Source organism: Chroicocephalus ridibundus, chromosome 6, assembly GCF_963924245.1.
Source record: "Chroicocephalus ridibundus chromosome 6, bChrRid1.1, whole genome shotgun sequence".
Lineage (NCBI taxonomy): Eukaryota > Metazoa > Chordata > Aves > Charadriiformes > Laridae > Chroicocephalus > Chroicocephalus ridibundus.
In genome coordinates, this window is record NC_086289.1 from 60,716,285 (window position 1) to 60,738,742 (window position 22,458).

General features: G+C 47.4%; 3 protein-coding genes across 5 annotated transcripts; all 3 read left to right on the forward strand.

Annotated features, from left to right (window-relative positions):
- On the forward strand, positions 1-4,186 carry ANAPC13 (anaphase promoting complex subunit 13). Its single transcript, XM_063340099.1, has 4 exons — positions 1-49; positions 522-628; positions 1,078-1,203; positions 3,722-4,186. The coding sequence occupies exons 3-4, from the start codon at positions 1,105-1,107 to the stop codon at positions 3,845-3,847; spliced, it is 225 nt and encodes a 74-aa protein (XP_063196169.1). The 5' UTR covers positions 1-49; positions 522-628; positions 1,078-1,104; the 3' UTR covers positions 3,848-4,186.
- Positions 4,187-6,384: 2,198 nt separating this feature from the next.
- LIPH (lipase H) lies at positions 6,385-19,750 on the forward strand. 2 transcript variants are annotated; one of them, XM_063340097.1, is made up of 10 exons: positions 6,385-6,510; positions 10,534-10,901; positions 11,588-11,696; positions 11,807-11,908; positions 12,639-12,728; positions 13,858-14,025; positions 14,950-15,045; positions 16,000-16,111; positions 17,648-17,821; positions 19,591-19,750. In XM_063340097.1, exons 1-10 carry the CDS (start codon positions 6,459-6,461, stop codon positions 19,673-19,675), a joined length of 1,356 nt encoding a protein of 451 aa, XP_063196167.1. In that variant the 5' UTR covers positions 6,385-6,458; the 3' UTR covers positions 19,676-19,750. The 2 variants fall into 2 exon arrangements, with proteins under 2 accessions (XP_063196167.1, XP_063196168.1); XM_063340098.1 differs by lacking the exons at positions 16,000-16,111; positions 17,648-17,821; positions 19,591-19,750 and adding an exon at positions 15,829-15,990.
- A 229-nt stretch (positions 19,751-19,979) lies between these two features.
- Positions 19,980-22,234, forward strand: TMEM41A (transmembrane protein 41A). Of its 2 annotated transcripts, XM_063337992.1 has the most exons (5): positions 19,980-20,138; positions 20,210-20,363; positions 20,602-20,763; positions 21,305-21,443; positions 21,788-22,234. In XM_063337992.1, exons 1-5 carry the CDS (start codon positions 20,041-20,043, stop codon positions 22,006-22,008), a joined length of 774 nt encoding a protein of 257 aa, XP_063194062.1. In that variant the 5' UTR covers positions 19,980-20,040; the 3' UTR covers positions 22,009-22,234. The 2 variants fall into 2 exon arrangements, with proteins under 2 accessions (XP_063194062.1, XP_063194064.1); XM_063337994.1 differs by lacking the exon at positions 21,305-21,443.
- The last annotated feature ends 224 nt before the right edge of the window (positions 22,235-22,458 follow it).

Below are 22,458 nucleotides of genomic sequence, written 5' to 3' on the forward strand. Positions count from 1 at the left end.
TGCGCCTGCGCACTACCGGCGCCGCGGCCGCCGCCCGGAGATGGGCAGGGTAGGGGGGCAGGGTAGGGGGGCAGTGGGCCGCGTCCCCCGGTGGGGGGGGCACTGGGAGCGGCGGGGGGACGGGCCGCCCCCGGGGGTGGGGGGCACCGAGAGGGGCGGGGGGCCGCCTCCCCTGGTTACCGGGGCTGGGATGCGCTGGGGCCCGTTCCTCGCCCGCCCGCCCCCGCAGCTCCGGTGGGGTAAGGGCTGTGGAGGCCTGTAGAGCCAGGCGGCTCCTGCACCTCACCGAGAGCCCCCCAGCCCCCTTTGGTTCGCAATAAATATCGGTGGTCTCCAGCCCTGCGGGGGTGGGACGCATCGAGGAGGGCAGTTGGTTTGATTAACCAACCCCTGGCATGGGATGCGGCAGCTGAGGGTGGAAGGCAGGTCTTCTCTTTCTCCTGTTTTACCAGTTTGCTGGGCTTCAGGGTCTGGGCAGCGTTTTGCATGACGTTAAACGCTTCATTCTGGCTCTCTTCTAGGCTGGCGAGGGGCTGAGAGCAAAGAGGCAGCCGACAACGGCTCTGTGCAGAGCTGGAGGGGACGGGGCTGCCGTGGGCGGCAAGCTCATCTAAAGAGACTGCTAAAGGTCAGTAGCTATAAACACACGTAAATCTCTATCATTAATAATAACAGGCTAGTTTTATATACTCACAGAATCACAGGATGGTCAGGGTTGGATGGGACCTTTGGAGATCCTCTAGTCCAACCTCCTACCAAAGCAGGGTCACCCAGAGCAGGCTGGACAGGAGCGCGTCCAGGTGGGTTTGGAATGTCTCCAGAGAAGGAGACTCCACCACCTCTCTGGGCAGCCTGCAATTCATCAATCTGCCATTTGGTTTGATAGTGTTCTTTTCAGATGAAGTAGTTCTCCTACTGAAGTGGTTATAACCCTGTTTTGAGCAGAGTAGGAAAATCAAGGTTTTCCCTAAAAGTTAAGGCTGAATAGAAATTGAATCAAAACTGGAGCAAGCCCATAGCCCAAACAATGTGCCTGGGGACACAGATGTTAGAAACAGTATCTGCTCTGTGTCACAGATTTAGCTGTACTCGCCTGCTACAACGATGGACAGCGAAGTGCAAAGGGACGGCAGGATCCTGGATTTGATCGATGATGCGTGGAGGGAAGATAAATTGCCGTACGAAGATGTGGCTATCCCTCTGGTAGGTGAATTGCTACTTATCAATCTGAGTTAAGACCAGCATGTTTATCACAGCCCCTTCCATGAAATGGCACAGGCAGTATTGCTTGTGGTGCAGTTAATTTGTACAAAAGGTTCCTGGGATGGATCTGACTCACTCCTTTTCCCTCCTATATGCCAGCATGCTTATGAGGATGTGGATGTTTCTCTGCCCGCTTCCCCTGACCAGTTGCCAAATCTCCCTGGAACTGGAGTGCCCTTCCCATCACACAGTTCTGGGTTTGGCAGCAGGGAGAAGTATAACCGTCCTTTCTCCATGCTTCCCCTTCGTATTATTAGTGTTTGAAGTGGCTTCCCAGTTCATTTGTAGAACAGAGAGGATCAGTCTCACGCAGACAGTTGCAATCTTGGTTACACTTTATTTCTACTTTCTAAAATTCCATTAAAAGAAGATGAAATTTTTTCAAATGTCTTCCTAATAAGTCTTTTCTGAATACACTGTTGCTGTTGCCAGTTCAAGGACAGTAGTGAACCTGCAGTGGGAGTCTTGCTCGTAGTGCTGCGTCCAACGCATGGCAGCTATCTGTCCATCCTCCGCACAGCTTGTTGTACAGCTAACGAGGCCAGAGAGGTGCAGCTGGGGAAAAGCTACCCACAAAGTCCAGAGCTGAACCTTCAGATCCCCCATGCTGACGCCTTCCTTAGCCTTTTTGAAACTACCAGGGAAGTGAGAGGTATCTGAGGATTTTCCCTTTCCTTGTTCTTTCTGGTATACAAGCTTTATCCTGGCTAGCACTGACAAAGCAGTCATGCTAAGATCGTGGGGACTGACAGGCTGCTAGCTTTGTCTAGGACAGAGACATTTCCAAATCACCAGTGACATGGCTCAAGCTTTAGCCCTCACACCACTGTCTTTTCAGAGAGGGCAAGGAGCAGCTACACACCTCCAAAATCCATGTATATGGCACACAGGTTTTCCTGCCAAGATTTGGGCTTGAGGGAAAGGAAGAGTATCTTAAGGGGGCCTACAAGAAAGCTGGTGAGGGACTTTTCAGGATGTCGGGTAATGGTAGGACTAGAGGGAATGGATTAAAACTAGAGATGGGATGATTCAGACTGGACGTTAGGAAGAAGTTCTTCACCATGAGGGTGGTGAGACACTGGAACAGGTTGCCCAGAGAGGTGGTGGAAGCCCCATCCCTGGAGGTGTTCAAGGCCAGGCTGGACGGGGCTTGGAGCAACCTGATCTAGTGGGAGGTGTCCCTGCCCATGGCAGGGGGGTTGGAACTAGATGATCTTTAAGGTCCCTTCCAACCCTAACAATTCTATGATTCTATGAATGATCTTGCAGAACTGTGATTCTCCGATACGAGAGCCCAAACCCCACTTTGCTTGGGATAACCTTTATTAGGCAGGTCAACTATTATAAACTCCCTCCTTGCTGACATTTGCCTTTACCCTGTGTCCAAGTCAAGAAACATTACTGTTTCTTTCCTTCCAGCCATCTCTTGAGGTACTTACAGTCACATACAGAGGGCAGCCTCACAGCAGGAAGCCTCATCAACTACCAATAGAAAGGCAGGCCTGGCTGTGGATGGAAAGATCCCCAGGGATGGGATTGGCTCTGATCACATAGAAAAACCAGCACAAACTCACAGGAGGCTTATTCAGCAGCACTGCAAAGGAGCAAACAGAATGGCTGTACAGTGGCATTTGAGCCTGTACTGAGCATCCCATACAGTGCTCGCTTGAGAGATTCTTATGAACTCAAATGGGCTTGAATCATACGCTGGTTTCAAAACTGAAAAATTTTACTTAGCTCATGCTGGGATTTCCAGAGATCTAGAACTCGGAATTCTTGCCCAAATGGTATCTGGCAGAATAACACGCACTCTGTGCGACTGCACCAATACAGCAACACAGAGAATAATCTAAGGAGAGAAAATGAAATCTCCGTTAAACTATACTTCCTTCTTACTGTGTCATGAGCAGCTCTGTGTTGCACCTCGTAGGGGTTTCTGACTTCTACTGTTGATAGTGCACGGCCACACCTGAGTTCAGCACGTGGAAGGAGGAAGGATTTCTCACCTGCCACAGGAAAGTAACATGTTACGGAACCAGTTGTCTTAATAACAGCTATAATAAATGCAGTATCTGTATTCTTGGTAACAGCAAAAGAAACACATTGCAAAAAAAGCAATGGAATAATTGCATCGTACTGTTATTTACTTATTTTGCTTTTGCTATATATTCTCCTTCTTCACTGCATGTGCAGTCTGAGTGTATAGTAAGGCCCCAGGGTCCTGGAAAACCAATTTACCTTTCAGATTAAGCACCATATTCATGTGAAAAGACTATTGCTCATAACAGGGCTTAGTAATATTTTTAAGTGGATCAGTATGTATTATATGTATTGTTCAGATGCACCCTCTGGTCTCATTTCTGGATTTTTGTATTTATCCATATGAAGTCTTAGTAACCCACTCCTTTCAGGAAGCCTATTATGTGTGGAATGCATTGTACCTCTGTTTTGTTCTCAGAATGAGCTTCCTGAACCAGAGCAAGACAATGGTGGCACAACCGAGTCTGTAAAAGAGCAAGAAATGAAGTGGACAGATTTGGCTCTCCAGTATCTCCATGAAAACGTTCCGCCCACGGGAAACTAGTGAGTCAGTGAGATCTCATGCAGTGGATGCATGAATGCAATATAAAAAAATATTTTTCAGCCGACCATCACTGTCATAAACTTCTCTAAGGAGGAAACAAGGTTTCTGAAAAAGGCTTGGATTCAAACAATTGTTCTACTCACAGTGACCAAACACAGTTTACAATCCTTTTATAACGAGTGTGAAATAACGATGGCTATCTGACACCTCAGAGCTAATTGCAGAATGTTTCTCTTACGGAAGATTATTTCATATCTTCTGTTAAATTGTTCTTAAGTTGGTGTAAATTCTGATCTTAAATGTTTTCTACCTGTGATAAAAGAAGTATTTTTTACTGTCTCAAGTTGTTATTGATTTCCAAGCTCACACTGGGATCATTTCTGACCCTGAAGGCTTATGTCCCAAGAAGTATTCCTGTGTAGTCTGTGGCTGGAGTTCAGCGTACGAAAATCAAATAACCCTAAGTCAGCTGTTACCATCTTTAACTAGTGTGCGGCTGAGGAAGGTTGCATGGGGCAGGTGTGAAAGGTTGGTCAACAGGATTCAAGAGCTGGAAGTAATCTGTAAACACGGGGTTATTTGAACTCCTCAGGATTCGATGGTGGAGCTGGACAGCATTTCCAGTGCTGACGTCCTGGGTATGATTGCCAATGTGCTTACTGTAAACAGACAGTCTAGTTTATGCTAAAATGGTGGTTACTCAAAATCATTCTCTCGAGGGGTGATGGAGAGTTAGAGGGATGAATCCGCCAGTCCCCGTGTACCACCTGTTGAAACAAGAGCTGCTTGGATGTGCTGTCTCAGATGGGAAACAGAGATCTGAGGAAAGTGATGGGGAAAAGGAACAAGTGGGGCTTAGCTTCAGGCAATAAATTGTTACTTCTTTTTATGCCGAGAAGATAGGCAAGGCCCTCTTGATTTCTTTGTCTCATTTTATCTCTGATTCTCAAACGTCTTTTGCAATAGGTAAAAGCCTTCTGTTCATCTTGCATGCTTCACTGTTGGACCGATTCCTTCGCACCACTGGCAGAACTTGCTAGGGAGAAAATATTTTGACAGAGTTTAGGATTACTGGTAGAGGTGAGAAAGGAACTGGAAGGAAAACAATGTTTCAAATTATTCTTGTGCCATTGCATCACAAAAAGCACTTTCCTGGAGCTTGCAGCTTCCAGACTCCACAGAAGTTTTTTGGCGTCTTTCCTCAATGTTTATCCTCTTCAAAATAACAAAACCCAACTTTGCCCTGTGTGATTACCAAAAGGAGTCACAGCACGGCACACGTCCTGTGAGACCGTGATTGTGGAGCTGCATGCAGAGGGAGAGCTCGAGGTGCTCGTGAAAAAACCACGTGTGCTGCTGGGTGCATGCCTCTGCCTGAGCGGCAAGCCGTGCCTGCGCCAGACAAGCAGCGCGCACTTGTCTGAACAAGGAGGAGCTGCAGACAGGCAGCAGGCAGAGTTAAGGATTAACCCAAGAATTAGCAAAGTCAAAAAGCTTAATACGTACAGTATGGACCAAAGAAACAGCTATGCAGCTGGGAACTGTAATAGTTCAGCTCCTCACTGGATCATCACCGGGGGAAAAAACAGAGTGTGCTTAATGAGGTGTTTCTGATCCTCCCCATGTTCCCTTTCCCTGACTTAAGTTAGAAGAATTTGCTAAGAAAACATTAGGCAAAGCTACCACACAGCTTCAATCCAGCAGCCATCCCTCTTCTCTCTTCCTCTTCCCTCTCTCACCCTTTACAACCCTCTTCTACATCCCCACCACCCTCATCTTTCCAATTTTGCCACAATCTTCCAGCTCCAATTTCAGCCTTCCTGTCCTGCCCCTGACAGTTGCCTTTGCATCTGCCATCTTCTTACTCCTGTCCAGCAGGGGAAAAAAAGAAAAAAAAAAAGCCTTTTTACTTGGATTACAGTGGGATTCGTAAGGTTCCAGCAGGGCTGCGATAAAGTGTGGTGGGGATGCCAGGTGTACGAGTGTCATCCAAGGCAGCAGTTGCATCTTCCCGATGGAGACGCAGACTGACTCAAACTGGTTCCCTCCCTTTGTCACGACGTGGCGCTGGGCATCCGCCTCCTGTGTTAGGACGACCGGGTGCTCGGGAGAGCTGAAGGGACGTGGGAGAGTAGGGATTGTCATGAACGCTACGAATAGGTAGGGCCCTGTGAAACCGAGTGCTGGCCCTGCCCAGATACTTATCAGACGTGCAGTGACACCTACGTTCTTTGCTGCCTTTTGACATTCTTTGCAAAAGACAAATAGACACGCAAAAATTTCATTAGTTGCAACACGTGTAGTCAAATTGCTGCTTACAGCGTGATACCAAACCATTATGTTGTTGATTAGTCATTCCCCAGGGCAAACTATATTTAAAATAAGGAAACCTGGTAGAATAGAAGGCGCCCCACCTTTTTAAGAAGAAGCTTTAGTTGTATAACTAAAGACTGGTCTTCATTTCTTGGCTGGTAACTTCCTCCTTTCACCACACCTACTGTTACTGGCAGAAAACGAGAACAAGCTCTTGTCAGTGACAGCAGACACATGCCAAAGAAATTGTGGGAACCTTAAAATCTTTTGCCTGTAGAAGTTTCATGCGGAAGTCCATATGCTGAGGCTGTGTGCCATGTTCATCTACCTTTTGTATGGGGTGAAAACAGGTAAGAACTCCACCGTTTGTTTTGAATGTTTTTGTCAAATATAACACGCTTTCTGTGCTTTGCGGAAACATGAATATATCTACCCTCTGCATGATAGTTACTGCATAGGGGTTTTCACTAGCATTATTTATTTTGGCAAAGCAAATTATACTGGTTACATGAATGTAGTCAGCTGTAAGACTTCCAAATGTAAAACCAGAAGTCATTTTTATTATCTTTTCCTCACTTTGCAAACATTTCTCTTATATAAGTACTATCCATCGACACTGAAAATGTTATTTGAAATCTTCAGAGAAGAATGATTTCTTTTCAGCAGCGTCTTATATGACAGACGCGAACGATGAATTACCGTTTATGAACAATAAGCTTCATTTGATATCCTCACAGCCCTATAAAGAATCAACCTGTGTAGCAATAAACAAATGTACTGCCTTGTGTTAGCATACACACGGGAGCAAGTCAAGTTACAGCGCTCTGCCTTGTAGGGAAAACAAACAGGATTAAAAAAAAAAAAAAACCAAAACCACACAGTATTATAATAAATGCTAACTTGTATTTCATCAGGTTCTCTGGAGTAATCTTGGGGTCACATTTTTCTTAAATTAAGTTTGTTAAATATGCTGTAGGAAATGTAGTCATAAGAAGTGGAAAAAGAGAATTGTGTGAAAAGGCACCAAGGAAACACAGTGAGACACCAAAGACCGGTTTAAGAGGTAGAGGGCACACTGTCTCTGTGGAAAAGTGATGGAAATCTTCACTCCTGCTGCTGAGATTTGCTGCGTGGTAGTGAAGTGTGCTTAATGCTGAAGCCTCCTCCTTGATGCATAAAGACCGGTCCGTTGAAACACACTGTAAAAAGCCCAGGCAAGGTGACAGTGTTTTGAGCGTCGGTGAAACTGCGGGCAGACGCAGAAGCTTATCTGAGGTCCACGCAAGGTGTTGAGTGGGTGAGCAGCCCCCTTCACGGGCTCTGCACGGCCACACAGTCTCCCAAGGACCACAGCTAGGACAACTACAGATGTGACCAAGTGACCACTGACCCACTGAAGTGAAAATCTGATGGAACTTCACTTTGCAAGAGGACAGACTGGCGGAGTTAAGAAGTTCAGACGCTATTCTATTCATGCAGCCAGCCTCAAGATCATAGCCCCAAAATGCAATTTATTGCAAACCTTGCCTGTCTATGGGATGAACACCTGGGAAGAAGAAGCCTCCAAACAGTGTCTCCAAGAAAGGAATGAGGGCCTTTAGTAGCACTGACTGCAGTAAATACCATGGAGTCTGCCTGAGACTATTCTCATGGCACAACACTCTTATTTGGGTGTATATGACTTCAGAACCTACATATATGTATGTAACTTCAGAACGAAGTTATTCTGAAGATGCCCCTCCTGCTGCAATAGCACCTCAGAGGCTGGTCTCAAGCTCAAGACAAAAGATGTCCAGCTCCCACATAGCAAACAGATTGGCATGCCACCCTACTGCAGGTGCTGGGATGTCAGAGCACCTCACCCAGGAAACTGCTGTTTGCCGTCCTATTTTACACATCAGAAAAACCGAGCAGAGGGAGAAAAGCAAATTGCCCAAGGCTGCTCAGCAAGCTAATGGCCAAGTTAACGAGACACTGGTTAATTGCCACATCTATTCACCTTTTCCTCGAGGGAAGTGGTCTGTTGGACACTGGTTAAATACAGTGCCAGGCTGTGAGTTTCCACCTCACTTATTTGCTTGCAGAGTTAATCTCAATAAGCCTCTTGCCCCATCAGAGAGATCTTGTTGGAGTTTCAAAGACACTTCCAGCCATTTGGGTAGGATTCGCTGTGCTCCTCGGAATGAAGAGCAAAGCCAGGATAACTGGCTGTCCTCATGCGCCAGCTTTTGTAACACATGGTGGATGAGCCTGGGATAGGCACCAGCCTGCCAGAAGAGAAGCTGGCAGGTTTTCCCCCACTATTAGCACTGATCTGATTTAGTTAATCAAAATAGAACAAATCTAACAGTCTTGGTGCAGATATAACAAGGCTTTTTAAACAGTTCCTGTCTTAGGTATTAGCAAATGCCGATCAGCTCTTTTAAAAGCTCTCCTTTACTGGAAGGTTTGGGCTGTTCTGTCGACAAGCATAGTGCTCCTCTGGGCAAGTCTGAGCACAATGCAGGAGATATAGAAACAAATTAAGCAATCAGTGCAATCTTGCACCATATAGAAGTAATTCTTGCCTGGCATTTCTACCTGTATTACTACAGCTTCAGTGGCGGTTAAGATGATTAATAATACTATATAATAACACTCGACAATAACTAAAACAATTTATAGTTATTAGTAAAAATTAAGGATAATTGTATTTTTTTATGTTGCAGTAGCACCTAGAAGACAGTCGTTGAGTATCACTGTGTATGCTGGTGTGTACCAGCAAAAAATGCTAACTTTTCTCTGCTTGTTACCTTGAGATCTCCACGTTAGCAGTGTCAGAGGAGAACTCTTACTGCTGTTTCTCTGGAGCACTGTAAGAATGAGGTGAGAGCAAGCTGGTCAGGAGACAGCCACCCAGGTGACCTTTAGCCTTGCAAGCAGGGCCCAGAGTCCCACTGCCCCTGGGAGCCCCCATTGAAGCATTACAGAGATAGAACACCCTCTATTCAAAGGACACTGATTTCAACCGATGTTCTGGCTGAGGGCTCATTTTCCACGACTTCTGTCCTGCTATTCGTATTTTATCATAGGCTTTATACTCCATGGATTTCAAATGTTAAAATTTATTTCTGAATTTATGGTAGTAATTTAAAATATCCGGTTGGACTTAACTGCAATATCCTTTTAGCCTATTAACTTTTATTTCTGAAGCTCCTGGGGCTTCTACAAAGTAATTAGCAGAACTATGGCAACTGAGCACATCATTTTATATGCTGGGCACATAGCATTTATATCACTCTCATGCTCTTGATTTCCATAGGAGGAGAAAAGGGAAAGTTACTCGTAGAAACTGTGAGAGTTTCATCATTTAGGAATTAAAATGCACAGAGTATTGGAGATTTGCTGGAGCACAATTAGCTTACAGCTGCAGCTTTTCTAAACCATTCTACCTACTGCACAGCCCTTTCAGCAACAAAGATCAGGAAGATTTCTTTAGCGACTGCAGCCTGAGCAATTATTGCAACCCAGGGTGCACGTGTGAGAGAGACACTCTCTCCCACAAGGTTCTTCAATAAGATTAAGGGGATTTGAGGAAAAGGATTGTGAGCCAGGAAGAGGCTACAAAACCTGGGAGGGCCCTCATAAGCGGTGTCTGTCTGGAGACAGTTATTCTATTCCCTGCCAGTGGCCTGTTGGAGATTGTGTTGGACTCTGAAGGCTCAGCTGGTGTTCTGCTGGAAAAGCAACGAACAAAGACAGGCTTTCAAATGGCAGAGACCATCCCATAAAGCAGCTCTTACACAAAATTCAGTTGCTCTTCAGCTGTGTATAAGGCAATATCAGTAGCGTATCTCAGGCAGTCAAAGGGTGTCCCATTTTGCAGTCTGAAATAGCAGGCTGCATCTGCAAATACAAATGAAGCATTGAGCTGCCCCTCACAACAGCAAGATCCTCTGCAGCTTGTCAGCTCCAGACTGGAGTTGCAAATGAACCACGAGGATATCCCTTTACCCTAGAACCTGTCCAGAGCCTCTGTGTGCGCTCTCAAACCAATAGAGCAACCATCCTAGTTGTCAGTCTCTAATACCCTCCTCACACTAGTGGATTTTTGGGGAAAGTCCATGCCAGCTCCCAGCTGCTAGTGGAAACAGGACTATGCCGTTTCAGGCAATGCTGCTCCGAGAAGCAGCATAGTCTTGCTGTCTTAGTTCCAACACAGCAAGAAAACCTAAGTTTCAGGGTAACTCCAGTCATGACCATGATGGAGAGGAAAGAAGCAGCCCCGGCTCAGAGACCTCACAACCTGTGCCTGTGCAGGGCTGGCAGGTAGAAAAGGTGAGAGCAAATGCACTGGAGCTAACCTCAGGATTGCCACACTGTGCTCTTTTCAGACCCTGGGGAGACATGCCCTGCATTCACAGCTCTTGGCTTCAGCAACGCTTTGATAGGGACAGACCTGAAAGTGAAGCTGCTGCTGTACACCAGACAGAACCCAAAATGTGCTGAAGAGCTCAATTCAACAGCCTCCAAGTATCTAGATGTGACCAAGAAAACTACTTTCATCATCCACGGATACCGACTCACAGGCTCTGCCCCTGTCTGGATCCCTAACTTGGTACATCTGCTGCTTTCTGTAGAGGACATGAACGTCATCCTTGTGGACTGGAACCATGGGGCAACAACTCTCATCTATAGTAACGCTTCCCGAAACTGCAAGAAAGTTGCTGAGATTCTGAAGAAACTTATTGATGAAATGTTGGTAAGTTGAATGTTCACACTATGATATAGTCATTAATGCACAGTATATAAAGGGCAGAAAGGAAATGTTGTCTAGGAGAAGGAACTCCTAAAAAGGAATGCACTCATTTTTGGAAATGCAGCTATAATGCAGTGCCAAAATCTACCCTTGGACTTGGTATGATGGTATTTTGTTGCAATATTCAGTTTACACTCTAAGTCTCTACATTTCTGGATACAAAGCTCTACCGATACGTTTTCCCATACACAGAAACTCTATTTCCACTTTCTGGATGTACAAAAGTCAGCTTATGGGGATCAGCTACAGTTCACAGTTCCTCGAAGCTGTTGCACAGGCAATGATGACACTGGATCATTAGGATCGTTGTGTCTGCTAATGCCTTGCAGGAACCACATGTGGACACTGGAGTTGTACTCATGGGGCCCATGAATACCCATTCCTGTCCACACTTGTAGTCACTGCCCCAGAAAAATACAACCATTGCCTGAACATCGCAGCTCTCTCAGCCTCCAACACAAGTGCTGGTTGTACTGTGGCACTATCAAAGGGGAAATATTTACACAGAGCGGAACACACCAAGGGAAAATGTGGGAAAAGTAGGGAGATGCATTTACGTTCCTCCTCCTGATATTTTTATGCCTTTCATGTGCCTAAAATCTGTGACCACAAGTACTCTTAAATCTCAGCTTGATGGAGCATCACTTGACTCCTTGCACATGATAGGAGTGAGCCTGGGAGCACACATCTCTGGCTTTGTGGGACAGATGTTTGATGGTACACTTGGAAGAATCACAGGTAAGCCCTTCCTCCCGTCAGTCCTTTTGCTTCGAGGACAGCTGTCCCCCATGAGCGGAGTGAGCCGCACAGTACTGAAGTGATGCCACACGCATGGTTTTGGGTTGCAGGTCTTGACCCGGCAGGCCCCTTGTACAGAGGAAAGCCACCCAGCGAGAGACTGGATCCTACAGACGCACAGTTTGTTGACGTCATTCACTCGGACACCGATGGTATGTGACATTTCTCCTCTTCACCAATACGAGGAAACCTAGAGACTGACGGGGAGCACAGGAAAGCGGCAGCACCCAGTCCTGCCGGAGCAGTTCCACACTAGGGTCACACTGCAGGGTCAGCCTGCTGCCGAGCACGCAGCATCTCAAAAGCTAGTCACACACCTCAATGCACAGCACATCAGTTATCCCCAGCCCTGTGGCTTGATGCTTCCAGTCTTCGCCCCACCTTCCGTGGGCTAAAGCCTCCTCTGGGGCAAATCTGGCATCTCCCTCAGCCCTCTCCTTTCCCAGCCGGTGGACAGCACATCTTCACATCTGCCAGCCAGGCCAGCTCTGCTCCCACTGGCATCCTGCCCCCAGCTTTCCCACATGGTTGCTGCCTCTCGTCTTCTCCCAGTCCCTCCAAGAACTCAGACTTCAGCAGCACAGCAAGACCCAGTGCTTCACATCCCTTTTTCTCTCCTGTAGGCAGTGACACAAAAAGACAAATTTTGTACTGTCACGCACACAGACTTATTTTAGGTACTTGATACCATTGCTAAAATGACACAGCTGGGTCACAACCATTTGGCCTGCTGCCTAAAGAGATGAATGACATTAATATTCCTGCACAGGCAGGCCTCCTAGAGCTAAGTAACGATTATTTTTTCCAGTTAGTTTCTTATGTTTCTTTCTTCTGCCTTTTACGATTTAATATTCCCTCACCTCTTATATTTTCTTTTGTCAGGACTAGGTTACGCAGAAGCACTAGGCCACATAGACTTCTACCCTAACGGCGGGACCGACCAGCCTGGCTGTCCACTGACAATATTTTCTGGTAATTAATTCTGCCTTGAATTGCATAGACGCTGACAAAATGTTTCCAATCAGAAAAGAGGAGAAGGCCAGAGAAACATCATCACTGCTTAGACAATACAGGAAAACTACATTCTGGGAAAGCCATGACAGCAGTCTCTTCCCAGTGCTGATGCGGCACACCGATGTAACAGTTCAGTTGATGTGCACCAGGCAGACACATGAGTCAGGGGTGATCCCTCTGCTCTCTGTCACAAATGCAAATGGGATTAATTTTCCAAGTAAAAAGTCATCAGGTAGATTTGTCCTCCATTTTGTGACTACATTTAGAAAACCTGTGGGATTTTTTATTTTTTTTTTAATTACTTAGAACACACACAAAACCCCAAGGAACAGCAATGGCAAGAACCTGTTGAGCAAACAGGTTGAAGATGAGTGTGGGGTAGGCTGTTATACCGAATCCAATGCGCCTTTCTTGGCAGGGACCAACAGTGCCGTCTGGCACGTAGAGCCCTAGTCCTGAATGCAAGAAAGCTTTTTTCCTTTCCAACCAGGCAGCAGAACTGGTTTTGTGAAAGCTGGGTGAAGAAGATACCTTACAGAAGGAAAGGCAATAACATGAATTCAACCCGTATCAGACCCAAGAGAATCTACATAGGAAACCAGCCTGAAACAAAAATCCATAGGAAATGAGGTTTTTGCTGCTCATGCAGCAACTCATTTGATTAGTTATGTCTTTCTAAAGAGTTTTTTACACCAAAATAGAAGGCCATGTGCAAAAAAAACCAACAAACCAATATCCAGCTGTCAGGCCTGAGCTCAGAGGAGAACACCTCAGACAGAGTAGGATCCATAGCTGGATCCTCTGGAACTGCAGTAACACAGTAACAAAATGAACATAAATGTTTTTAAAACCAAAAAAATCAAGACGAAAAGTAAAGCAGACATGGGCAGAGCTGAGTGCACTCAAAGGGAGAGGCTAGCGCCCACTTACCGTTCAGCCACAGCCCAGTGCTCCCCAGTTCAACCTGTTGTGTTCAGACTGGCCAGTGACCGTCCGCTAGTGTGTCCTTTTTTGCTAGCGCATTAATGCCGTTTTGCTGAAGCATGAGGATTGCTAACAAAATATTTCTTCCCTGTGTATGGTTAAGGATTGCAGTATTTTAAGTGTGACCACCAGAGGTCTGTTTTCCTGTTCCTGTCATCCCTGAAGCAGAGCTGTGATATCACCGCGTACCCGTGTGACTCCTACAGAAGTTACAGGAATGGCAAATGTACCAGCTGCGAAACTTTTTGGCCTATGCCATGCCCCACCGTAGGTAAGGATCCAGGGAATGCCAATGCATCCTGAATACACATGTCTGACAGAGTTGCCCATCATTACTCTAACTTGGTGAGTGACAAATGTTTTGCTAAAGGATTAACACAACACGGTGCTTTGCAAAAGCATGTAGGTTATTTCCACTGAGGTTTTTGAGTCCCTCCTTGACTTCTGCAGAGGTACAAGCCTTTGCTGCGGGTAAAACAGGCCTGAGAAATTTTCCTGCTCTTTGTACGGTCACATCACATTATGATCTAGAACAGAAATCCACACGTAAAGGATCCAGAACTAGAAAAACCAAAACAAGACTTGGGATCTTTACAATAAAGTCACAGAAACAATTAATAAAGTCCATTAGTTGCAGAGTTTGAGGGATAGGGCCACGTTCTTGCTAAAACATAATCTTTTCTAAGAAATTTTCAGCACTACAAACCCCTCTTGACTCTAAAAGGAATGGCAGAGGGGTGAACAAAGGGTAGTCTGGGGTTTTTGGTAACTTACCCACAGAGGTGCCCCAGCCTGGATGTGACAGCCCAGCTGCAGGCTGCCATTTCTGAAACGTTGATGCTAAAAAACCTGATGCTTCCAGAAATGAACTTGCAAAGCTAAGGGGATGATTTTCATTCTGCGCTGCAAAATGCAATCCTTCTTGACCATGGATATCAGATGCGGAAAAAGATGAAGCTTAAAATAAGCCTTAAACAGTAACCAGGCGTATTTAGACGCTCAGTTGGCTTTAGTTACACAAATAAAATTAAGCCCTGGTATAAGTCTACAGAGTACGGAAGGATGTGTCACAGTACTACCTTGCAGCTGGCAAGCAATATACTATTTCTTAAGTATTTGCTTGTTATTTTCAGCAATTTCATTGCTTATATACCTGTCTAGTAACTCTGTTTCATTTTCAAACTGTCGTCTATAGGCTATTATGCCCATAAGTGGAAAAGCTATTTAACACAACAGAGCCATCCAGTGACAAGTATGTTTTTTGATACAGCGGACGAAGAGCCATTTTGCAGTAAGTGACTAAGATTTCTGAGATGATTTTTCTTTGCGCGTTGCCTCCTTCTGCAACAGCCCAGCAGAGATGGTTAGCTGGTATTGGCATCATAGCCAGCATTTTAGAAAAAGCCAGTGGCTGCTGGATAGAACTGTGTCCATCTGCAGTCTTGCCATTACATTCCTTATCTGCAAACCCGCCTGGTGCTGTGAAAGCCAGCTACTCGCTAGAGATGCACAAAAACAGGCTCATCTTGCTTACGCTGCTAGGAAATTTGTTGAGAACATGCAAATGAAACATAAAAGGGTAGTTCCTAAACCGTGTTTCAAAACAACACACCGCTCTTGCATGCAAGTAAGAGGTGTGTGGGAACAATGAGAGTCAAAGACCTGCTCTGAGCTGAACAGGTTAAAAAGCTACCCTGGACAAAAGTGAAAGGCGCAGGGAAGGGGCCCAGGAGAGGGGGAATTGCTGAAAAAAGGTTTCACCCTGGTGATTACCAACATACCGAGCCATGGGCAGCGATTATGGCCTGGGCTCCAGTGCTGGTCAGCAAGTGAATTCAGTGAGTAAAGAGCGGACGATTCTGCTCCATGACAGAGAAGACAAATGATAGATGCTGGGATTAGAAACGAAAGGGATGAGAGGTAGACAGGAAAAAGAAAAGCCAATCTGAAAATGAACAGGGAAGGCAGGGAGTGAAAGGCGGCATGCTGAAAGTCACAGAGAGACCCCCTTGCGTGCCAGTTGTGTAACCCTTGCTGTAGTGCTTTCCCAGACATCTCTTAATATTGCTGTTAGGAATCTCTGCAAAGGAAGGAGAAAGAGATTTTTGCGATAAATTGAACGGGTTGTGTCAGATGAGCAAGTGGGAGAAAGATGTCCTCCAGCTGCAGTTCAGCTCCCAGAGATGCACACAGCCGGGCTGAGAGCAGAGCGTGCAGAGTCTAACCGCGCTCACTCTCACTGCAGTTTATCACTACCTTGTGGATATCATTACGTGGAACAAAGACACCAGAAGAGGCACCTTCAGCATTGTACTAGCTGATGAAACTGGGAAGGAGGCAGAATCTAAAGTTAATCCGTAAGTCTTACCGATCTGATCATCTGTAAATGTTAGCAAATCACTTGGTACAACTGTGCCTGGGAGGAGGTAAGATTTCCTCCTCTAATTTCTCTGCTGATAGTCGATAGTGTACATGCCTTAGGGCTTTCCTGGCCCTATGCAATTTTCACAGACTCCCCCAGTGCACACCAGCTGACGGCCCAGCTCTTTGGTTCGGACCCTTCTCAGTCACCTTCATGACTGAAGTGGACAATTCCAGTCAGCAGCATGGCTGTCCTAGGCTTCCACTAAAGAAGGTGGAAAAACACAGCTCCCCCTCTTTCCTTCCCTTTCCTGGGAGTGTTCCAGTCCAGCTCCGGGTGCCCAAGACTGCTGGGATGAACCTGGGCCTGAATATGTAACACCCAAATCAATTCATTCCACTTGGAGAGGCAAATTAATGACTGGTGCTTATGGGGACAAGCAAATTCCTGATTGATCTAAACACACTTCAGCCAAACAAGTCCTGCTCAACTAGTTTTCCCAAATGTCTCTAACTGCATACTCTCCCAGCCGTATCTGTTTTCTCGGGAGCAATCTGCATAGCTCCCTGGGGCTGCACAACAGGATGCCCCTGCTCTGCTGAGCGCTTGACAGCCCACCAGGCAGCACAGTCACACACGCACACGTTGTAGGCACCTTTGACAGGTTAAAACTTGCCCTATTTGTCAGGCCTCCTAAAACTTCTAAACAAGGCCAATCATTTTGAATGTTGCAACCGGGATACACGTCCAGTCACATCTGCAGACTTCACCTTTATAAGGGAAATCTTAAGCTATGGCCATACAACCAGCTATATAAAGCACGTGTCATGTGGCCACAGTGTTCTTGTGAGCAGCTCTGCGACTTTTTGCCCCAAGACAGGTGCAGTTTTCATGCATATCTCAAAGTGGGACTGACCATTCTGCCAAAAAGGTCAAACCTCAGCCCTGCGAGACTTCATGGCTGTGCTGTTTTCCTATCCTGAGAAGGTGGATTACTCCCCATTAATTCCAGACAACGCTGCATTGTTTTACAGACGCTTCTGCTGCATTAGCCAGAAGAGAACTATCAGAAATGTAGTTAGGGGCACTAATACCCCCAAGGTACAGTCTTCCATCTGTAGAGCTTAGACATGCGGCGTTGTTACAAACAGATTTTTATGTACACCAACCTATTCTGCAACCTCCAGGGGTGACTTGGTGCTGAGGTCCACACAGCCAGCCAGGTATGAACATCACCTGGGTCCAGTGCACCCGGGTTCAAAACAAAACCACTGTGAGGATTCTGCTTTGGGACCAGAGGAAACAGCATCAGACCTTGGCGTCCCCACTCCCACCCCAAATAACAGAGTGCAGAAGTGGCTGAGCAGGTTCACACCTGGAAACCTGAATCCACACCCATTTCCTGTAAACCAGAAACTAATCATAAATTCAGTCCTCCTCCTCCCCTAGCACCGTTTCTAATATTATACTGAATATATTAAAAATGGTGCTATTCCCTCGGTGACTGACACTTTGTCTGCTTTATCTTTAGAGAAGCTGCAGCCTTTCAGCAGTACAACCAAATCACTTTGCTAATTGGATTCAACAAGCACTTTGAAAATGTAGAAAGAATTTCCTTGACATTTTCCACGGGATCTGTCATTGGCCCAAAATTCAAACTCAGGATTCTCCAAATGAGGTTCCGGTCACTTACAAATCCAGAAAGGTAAGCAGAGGTTTACAAACCATTTCTGTTGTTGCAAACTCGACAGAAGTAAACGAATCTCCCAGATGCCCAGCCTGGCTGAGTTCATCCAGAAGAATTATATTTATTTCACATTTAATAACTCTTGCATACATATCTTGTGAATAAATTCTGCCTTTAGTGCATGCACACAAACCCCATAGCTGAAACTGAACATAGAGGTTGTCTTATTGTACTGAAAATATGTAATTAGTGGTCTGGCTCTGACGTGGCCTGACATTTTAACCTTTGGTGAGGAAAATGACCTTTGAGTAGCTACAGAGAAGCTGCCCAGGCCTGAACTCTGGGCTGAAAGTACGTGCAGCTCTCAGGGAAATACAGATGTCCAGCCCCAAATATCCCAATTTCTACGTCCAGTCAAACAGGGAGATTAATTTGCTCCTGGAATTCCCACAACAGGGAGCTGCTGTGCCCCAAAGCACAGACTACCGCCCACATCATGAGGTACCCACCAGGTCATTTGCTGATGAGATTTCTACAGCTGCTTCAGTAACCTTAGAATCATGGAATCATAGAATCATTTAGGTTAGAAAAGACCCTTGGGATCATCAAGTCCAACCATCAACCCCACTCTACAGAGTTCTCCCCTACACCATATCCCCTAACACCACATCTAAACGACTCTTAAACACATTCAGGGATAAATGTTATAACCTTGTTAACCTCTGTCTGCTCTATAGTCCTACCCTTAAACTTCCCCGATTTTTAGGGCACCTTTGGAGGAGGGGATCTCTGCCCGAGCTCACCAAGTACAGAATCTCTTAGGCTGACCTTGTGTGCAAGGACAGCATGTGGACATCAAGCCATACATGCTTTAAATTTGGGCTAAAACAAGGATTGTGCATCACAGAGTGAGAAGGGTGGAGCAAAAAAAGGACAGAGGTGCAGAACATGTTTCTTTGCAGCTCATGAAGGTCTGCTACCCTTACCTTTGTCTTAGAATATGGAAAAGATTGTGCATGTCTAATAAGCAAAGTCCTACAGCTCCCCCTCACTGACACTCCCTTTCTCCTGTCCTACATCTCCACAGTCATTTCCAGCCCCAGATCCACATTTAATCTTTTAAAAATTGGATGCAAATGCCCAAACATTCCATCAGAGGATGCACACTCTCCCCTAGGAGGGGCTGCCAGAGGCTATGAGTACAGTTTCATGACTATTTCAACACTGTTAAGTAATCAGTCTCTGCCACGGGGAGGGATGTCCTGCTCTCTCTCCTTCCCGGTGCCAGGGCTGATGCTCATGTGGCCCCTGGTGAAAGCCTTAGTAGTTCCTCTGTTTTTTGGCTGGGCTAGCTCTAAGCCAGCCCACTGCCTGCTCTCAGCTCAAAGTGGCAGCACAATCCCTAAAATCCCTAATCCCGACACAGGGAACCGGCAGGAGCACACAGGTGGCCAAGGGGAGATGGAGGGACCACCGTTTTGGTGGCCGTGACAGTGCAGACTGGCTTAAAGGGAACCCTGAACTCTGTAGCAAATACCTCCGTTTGCTTGCTGTTTTCTTTTTCTATGAGGCAAAGCAAAAGATAAAGTAGAACAGAATGAACACATGCTCAAGGTATCTCTGACCTCACTAAGGCTCAAAGTCCATCTCGCTTTAGGTGGACTTCAAGCCACTTGTCTTGAGTGCATGATTTATTTTACGTAAGCCTCCTGCAGGGCATTGCCTGGGGCATGACACAAGAAAGGCAAGTTTTTCACTTTTGACTCGTGTTGGGTGTTTTTATGCAGACCGCAGCTGTGCAGATACGACCTTGTCCTGACGGAGAACACCAAAAAAACCTTCAAGCCCATCCCGTGCTGGAGCAGGAGCTAAGACGCGAAGGTGTTATTTCTGAACCTTATGCCTGAACGTGAACAGACATTTTCACAAGGAACTCACCTGAAGGTTCCTCAGCGCCTTCTGCAGAGCCACGGCACGGCCCTCCCGTCAGGGTAGAGATTTATAAACGGGGCTGCAGAAATGACCAAAAAAAACCAAAAACCAAAAAACAAACAAACAAAAAAAAAACCCCACACCAACCCAAAACCGTTGTCGTCGTGCGTTTTTTGGGGCGCGCCCCCGCAGCGGGCCCACCCTCAGCGCCGAGGGGAGGCGGCTCCCTCCAGGCCGCGGCCCGCCCTCAGCACCGCCCGCCCCGCCCCGCGCCTGCGCCGCCCGCGGCGGGGCCCCATCGCGGGATGTGGCGGCGTTTGGCCGGGCTGCTGCTCGCCTTCGCGGCCGCCACGGTCGCCCTGTGGCTCCTGTCGGCCCGGCTGAGCGCGGGTCAGGCGGGCAGGTGGGTACCGGCGATGCGGGGTGGGGGGTGGCGAGGCCCTGGTGCTCCCCGCTTTCTTCCCCTCTCCTCAGGCCGCTGCGGTTCCCGTCAGACCTAGAGGAGCTGCGGGAGCTGGCCGAGGCCCTGCGGGACTACGAGAGGCAGCACCGGGGAGCGGCGCTGGCCCTTTTCTGCGCCGCCTACCTCTACAAGCAGAGCTTCGCCATCCCCGGCTCCAGCCTGCTGGTACGGCGGGGCCGGGCGGGGGGCGCCGGGCGGGAGGCTGGTAGGGACCCCTCAGAGGGGCCTTAGCCCTCGGTCCCGCCTGCTGGGACAAGGTGCGAGGTCGGTGCTGCGCCGGGTGAGTCACGGCTCCGCCGGTCCGCCCGATCGATGCCCCCGGAGGCAGAGGGTGAAGGCAGCGGGACGGAGGGGACAGGCGTTGTCCCCTCCCGGGCGCTCACTTGCCCTTGTCCCCTGGCAGAACGTTCTGGCCGGGGCGCTCTTCGGACCCTGGACCGGGCTGGTGCTGTGCTCCGCCCTGACATCGGTGGGAGCCACCTTCTGCTACCTCCTCTCCGGCGCCTTCGGGAAGCAGTTCGTCGTCTACTACTTTCCTGATAAAGTGGCTCTGCTGCAAAGAAAGGTACGGACAGGCTCGGTTCTGCAGACAGCCAGAACAGCCCCTGGAGGAGGCTGCCTTTTGGGTTGACTTAGTCAGAAAATGAATGCGTGCAGGGTACGCATCAGGTCAGTTAAGGGCCTCCTCTGACACAATGTAGGAGCAGACCGCTCTCTTGGCAGTAAGCCTGTTTGCAAATCCCAGATCCCAAGGAAAATCCCAGATCCTAAGGAAAATGAAAAGTAAGATAATGGATTGATTGGGAAGCCCCTGTGCTCCAGAACTGCCTCCACCCATCCTGGACCGCATTGTACAGCTGGAGGTAGTTCTGCTGTTGACTTCTTGATCTCTCATTCAGGTTAGATCCCATTTTCGCTGCTGGCGTGGAAGGGGCTGGCTCACCTTTAGGATCCCATACCTACATGAAGTTGCCACTTTTCATCAGTTCTGAACTGATGTTGTGGCGTGTTAGAAGAAAACTTAAATTTCACTTTAGTATCATGGACATTTCAGGTGTTACTGCTGTCTGAAGAGCAGAAATAATTTGGAACGTTTCTCTTGGCAGGTAGAAGAGAACAGGAGCTCCTTATTTTTCTTCTTGTTGTTCCTGAGGCTGTTCCCCATGACACCAAACTGGTTTCTGAATCTCTCAGCTCCCATTTTAAACATCCCTGTGTCCCAGTTCTTCTTCTCCGTTCTCATCGGTAAGGCCTGGGGAGACTGTCTGAGGGGGCAGCGTGACATTGCATCCGCTCATTCCCGAGCCTTGGGTAGGATGCTGAGCTGGGGAGGCAGAACGGCAGGGTCATCTCCCCATTTAACTGTTTGCCTTCTTGCCAACCTTATATTAGAGGTCTCAGTGCATTTTGCACATAGGTGTGCATCACCAATGCAGCGAAGTTTTGAATCGCAGCAAAGTTTTGAATCACACCTTGTTCTTCCCATTACGAACCCAGACCCCTGTGTCTGGCCTTGGGCATGGGCCTATTTGAGTTAATTTTACATGGGGGAGATGCTAACAGGCTTTTTTCTGCTCTGATTCTTTCAGGTCTTACACCGTATAATTTCATCTGCGTGCAGACAGGAGCCATTCTGTCACAGATCACCTCTTTGGATGCCATTTTCTCCTGGGACACGCTGCTCAAACTGCTTGCAATGGCTGTGGCAGCATTGATACCAGGGACCCTCATCAAGAAATACAGCACGAAGCACTTGAAGCTGGATGAAGACAAGCATGCTCAGTTGCTCAATGGCAAAAAGAGCTTGTGATGGCTCAGGTGCCCCAGATGTTGGGGGACTGCCTCGCAAATGCTGCAGGTCTCTTCCTGTGGGTTATATTCTGCATGCTCTGTGCCACCGTGGACCAAGGACAATTGCGGTTTTTAATCGTTCTTCTCATCTAAGAGGAGGTGTAAGGTTTTTATTTTTAATGAATGTTTAACTGTGCGTGTATCTGCACGAAGAGCGCTATACGGGGGCTTTGTGAACACTTGAAGTTGATGTGCCTGTTTCCTTTAAATCGGCCTGTGTCTGCAGCGTGCCTGAGGGTGATGCCAGCCCACTGTGAATGTATTAGCAATGGAAAAAAGTATGAGGAGCATCCTGTGAGGAAGGCAAATCAGGACCCCTTAGTCCCTCCCAGCTCTTGAATGCAGGGGCCAAGGGCTGCGCTCCCCGCCGTCTCCCTGCCAGCCCAAGCCACAGGCTTCCCCTGGGCTC

What these genes read in the sequence shown, in the direction of transcription:
- ANAPC13 (XM_063340099.1), top strand. Translation starts at nt 1,105, where the DNA reads ATGGACAGCGAAGTGCAAAGGGACGGCAGGATCCTGGATTTGATCGAT. An exon ending in AAGATGTGGCTATCCCTCTG is followed by an intron (nt 1,204 to 3,721) that starts GTAGGTGAATTG and finishes TTTTGTTCTCAG; the next exon opens with AATGAGCTTCCTGAACCAGA.
- TMEM41A (XM_063337992.1), top strand. Translation starts at nt 20,041, where the DNA reads ATGTGGCGGCGTTTGGCCGGGCTGCTGCTCGCCTTCGCGGCCGCCACG. An exon ending in AGCGCGGGTCAGGCGGGCAG is followed by an intron (nt 20,139 to 20,209) that starts GTGGGTACCGGC and finishes CCCTCTCCTCAG; the next exon opens with GCCGCTGCGGTTCCCGTCAG. An exon ending in TCCCCGGCTCCAGCCTGCTG is followed by an intron (nt 20,364 to 20,601) that starts GTACGGCGGGGC and finishes GTCCCCTGGCAG; the next exon opens with AACGTTCTGGCCGGGGCGCT.
- LIPH (XM_063340097.1), top strand. Translation starts at nt 6,459, where the DNA reads ATGCTGAGGCTGTGTGCCATGTTCATCTACCTTTTGTATGGGGTGAAA. An exon ending in TATGCCATGCCCCACCGTAG is followed by an intron (nt 14,026 to 14,949) that starts GTAAGGATCCAG and finishes TGTCGTCTATAG; the next exon opens with GCTATTATGCCCATAAGTGG. An exon ending in GCAGAATCTAAAGTTAATCC is followed by an intron (nt 16,112 to 17,647) that starts GTAAGTCTTACC and finishes CTTTATCTTTAG; the next exon opens with AGAAGCTGCAGCCTTTCAGC.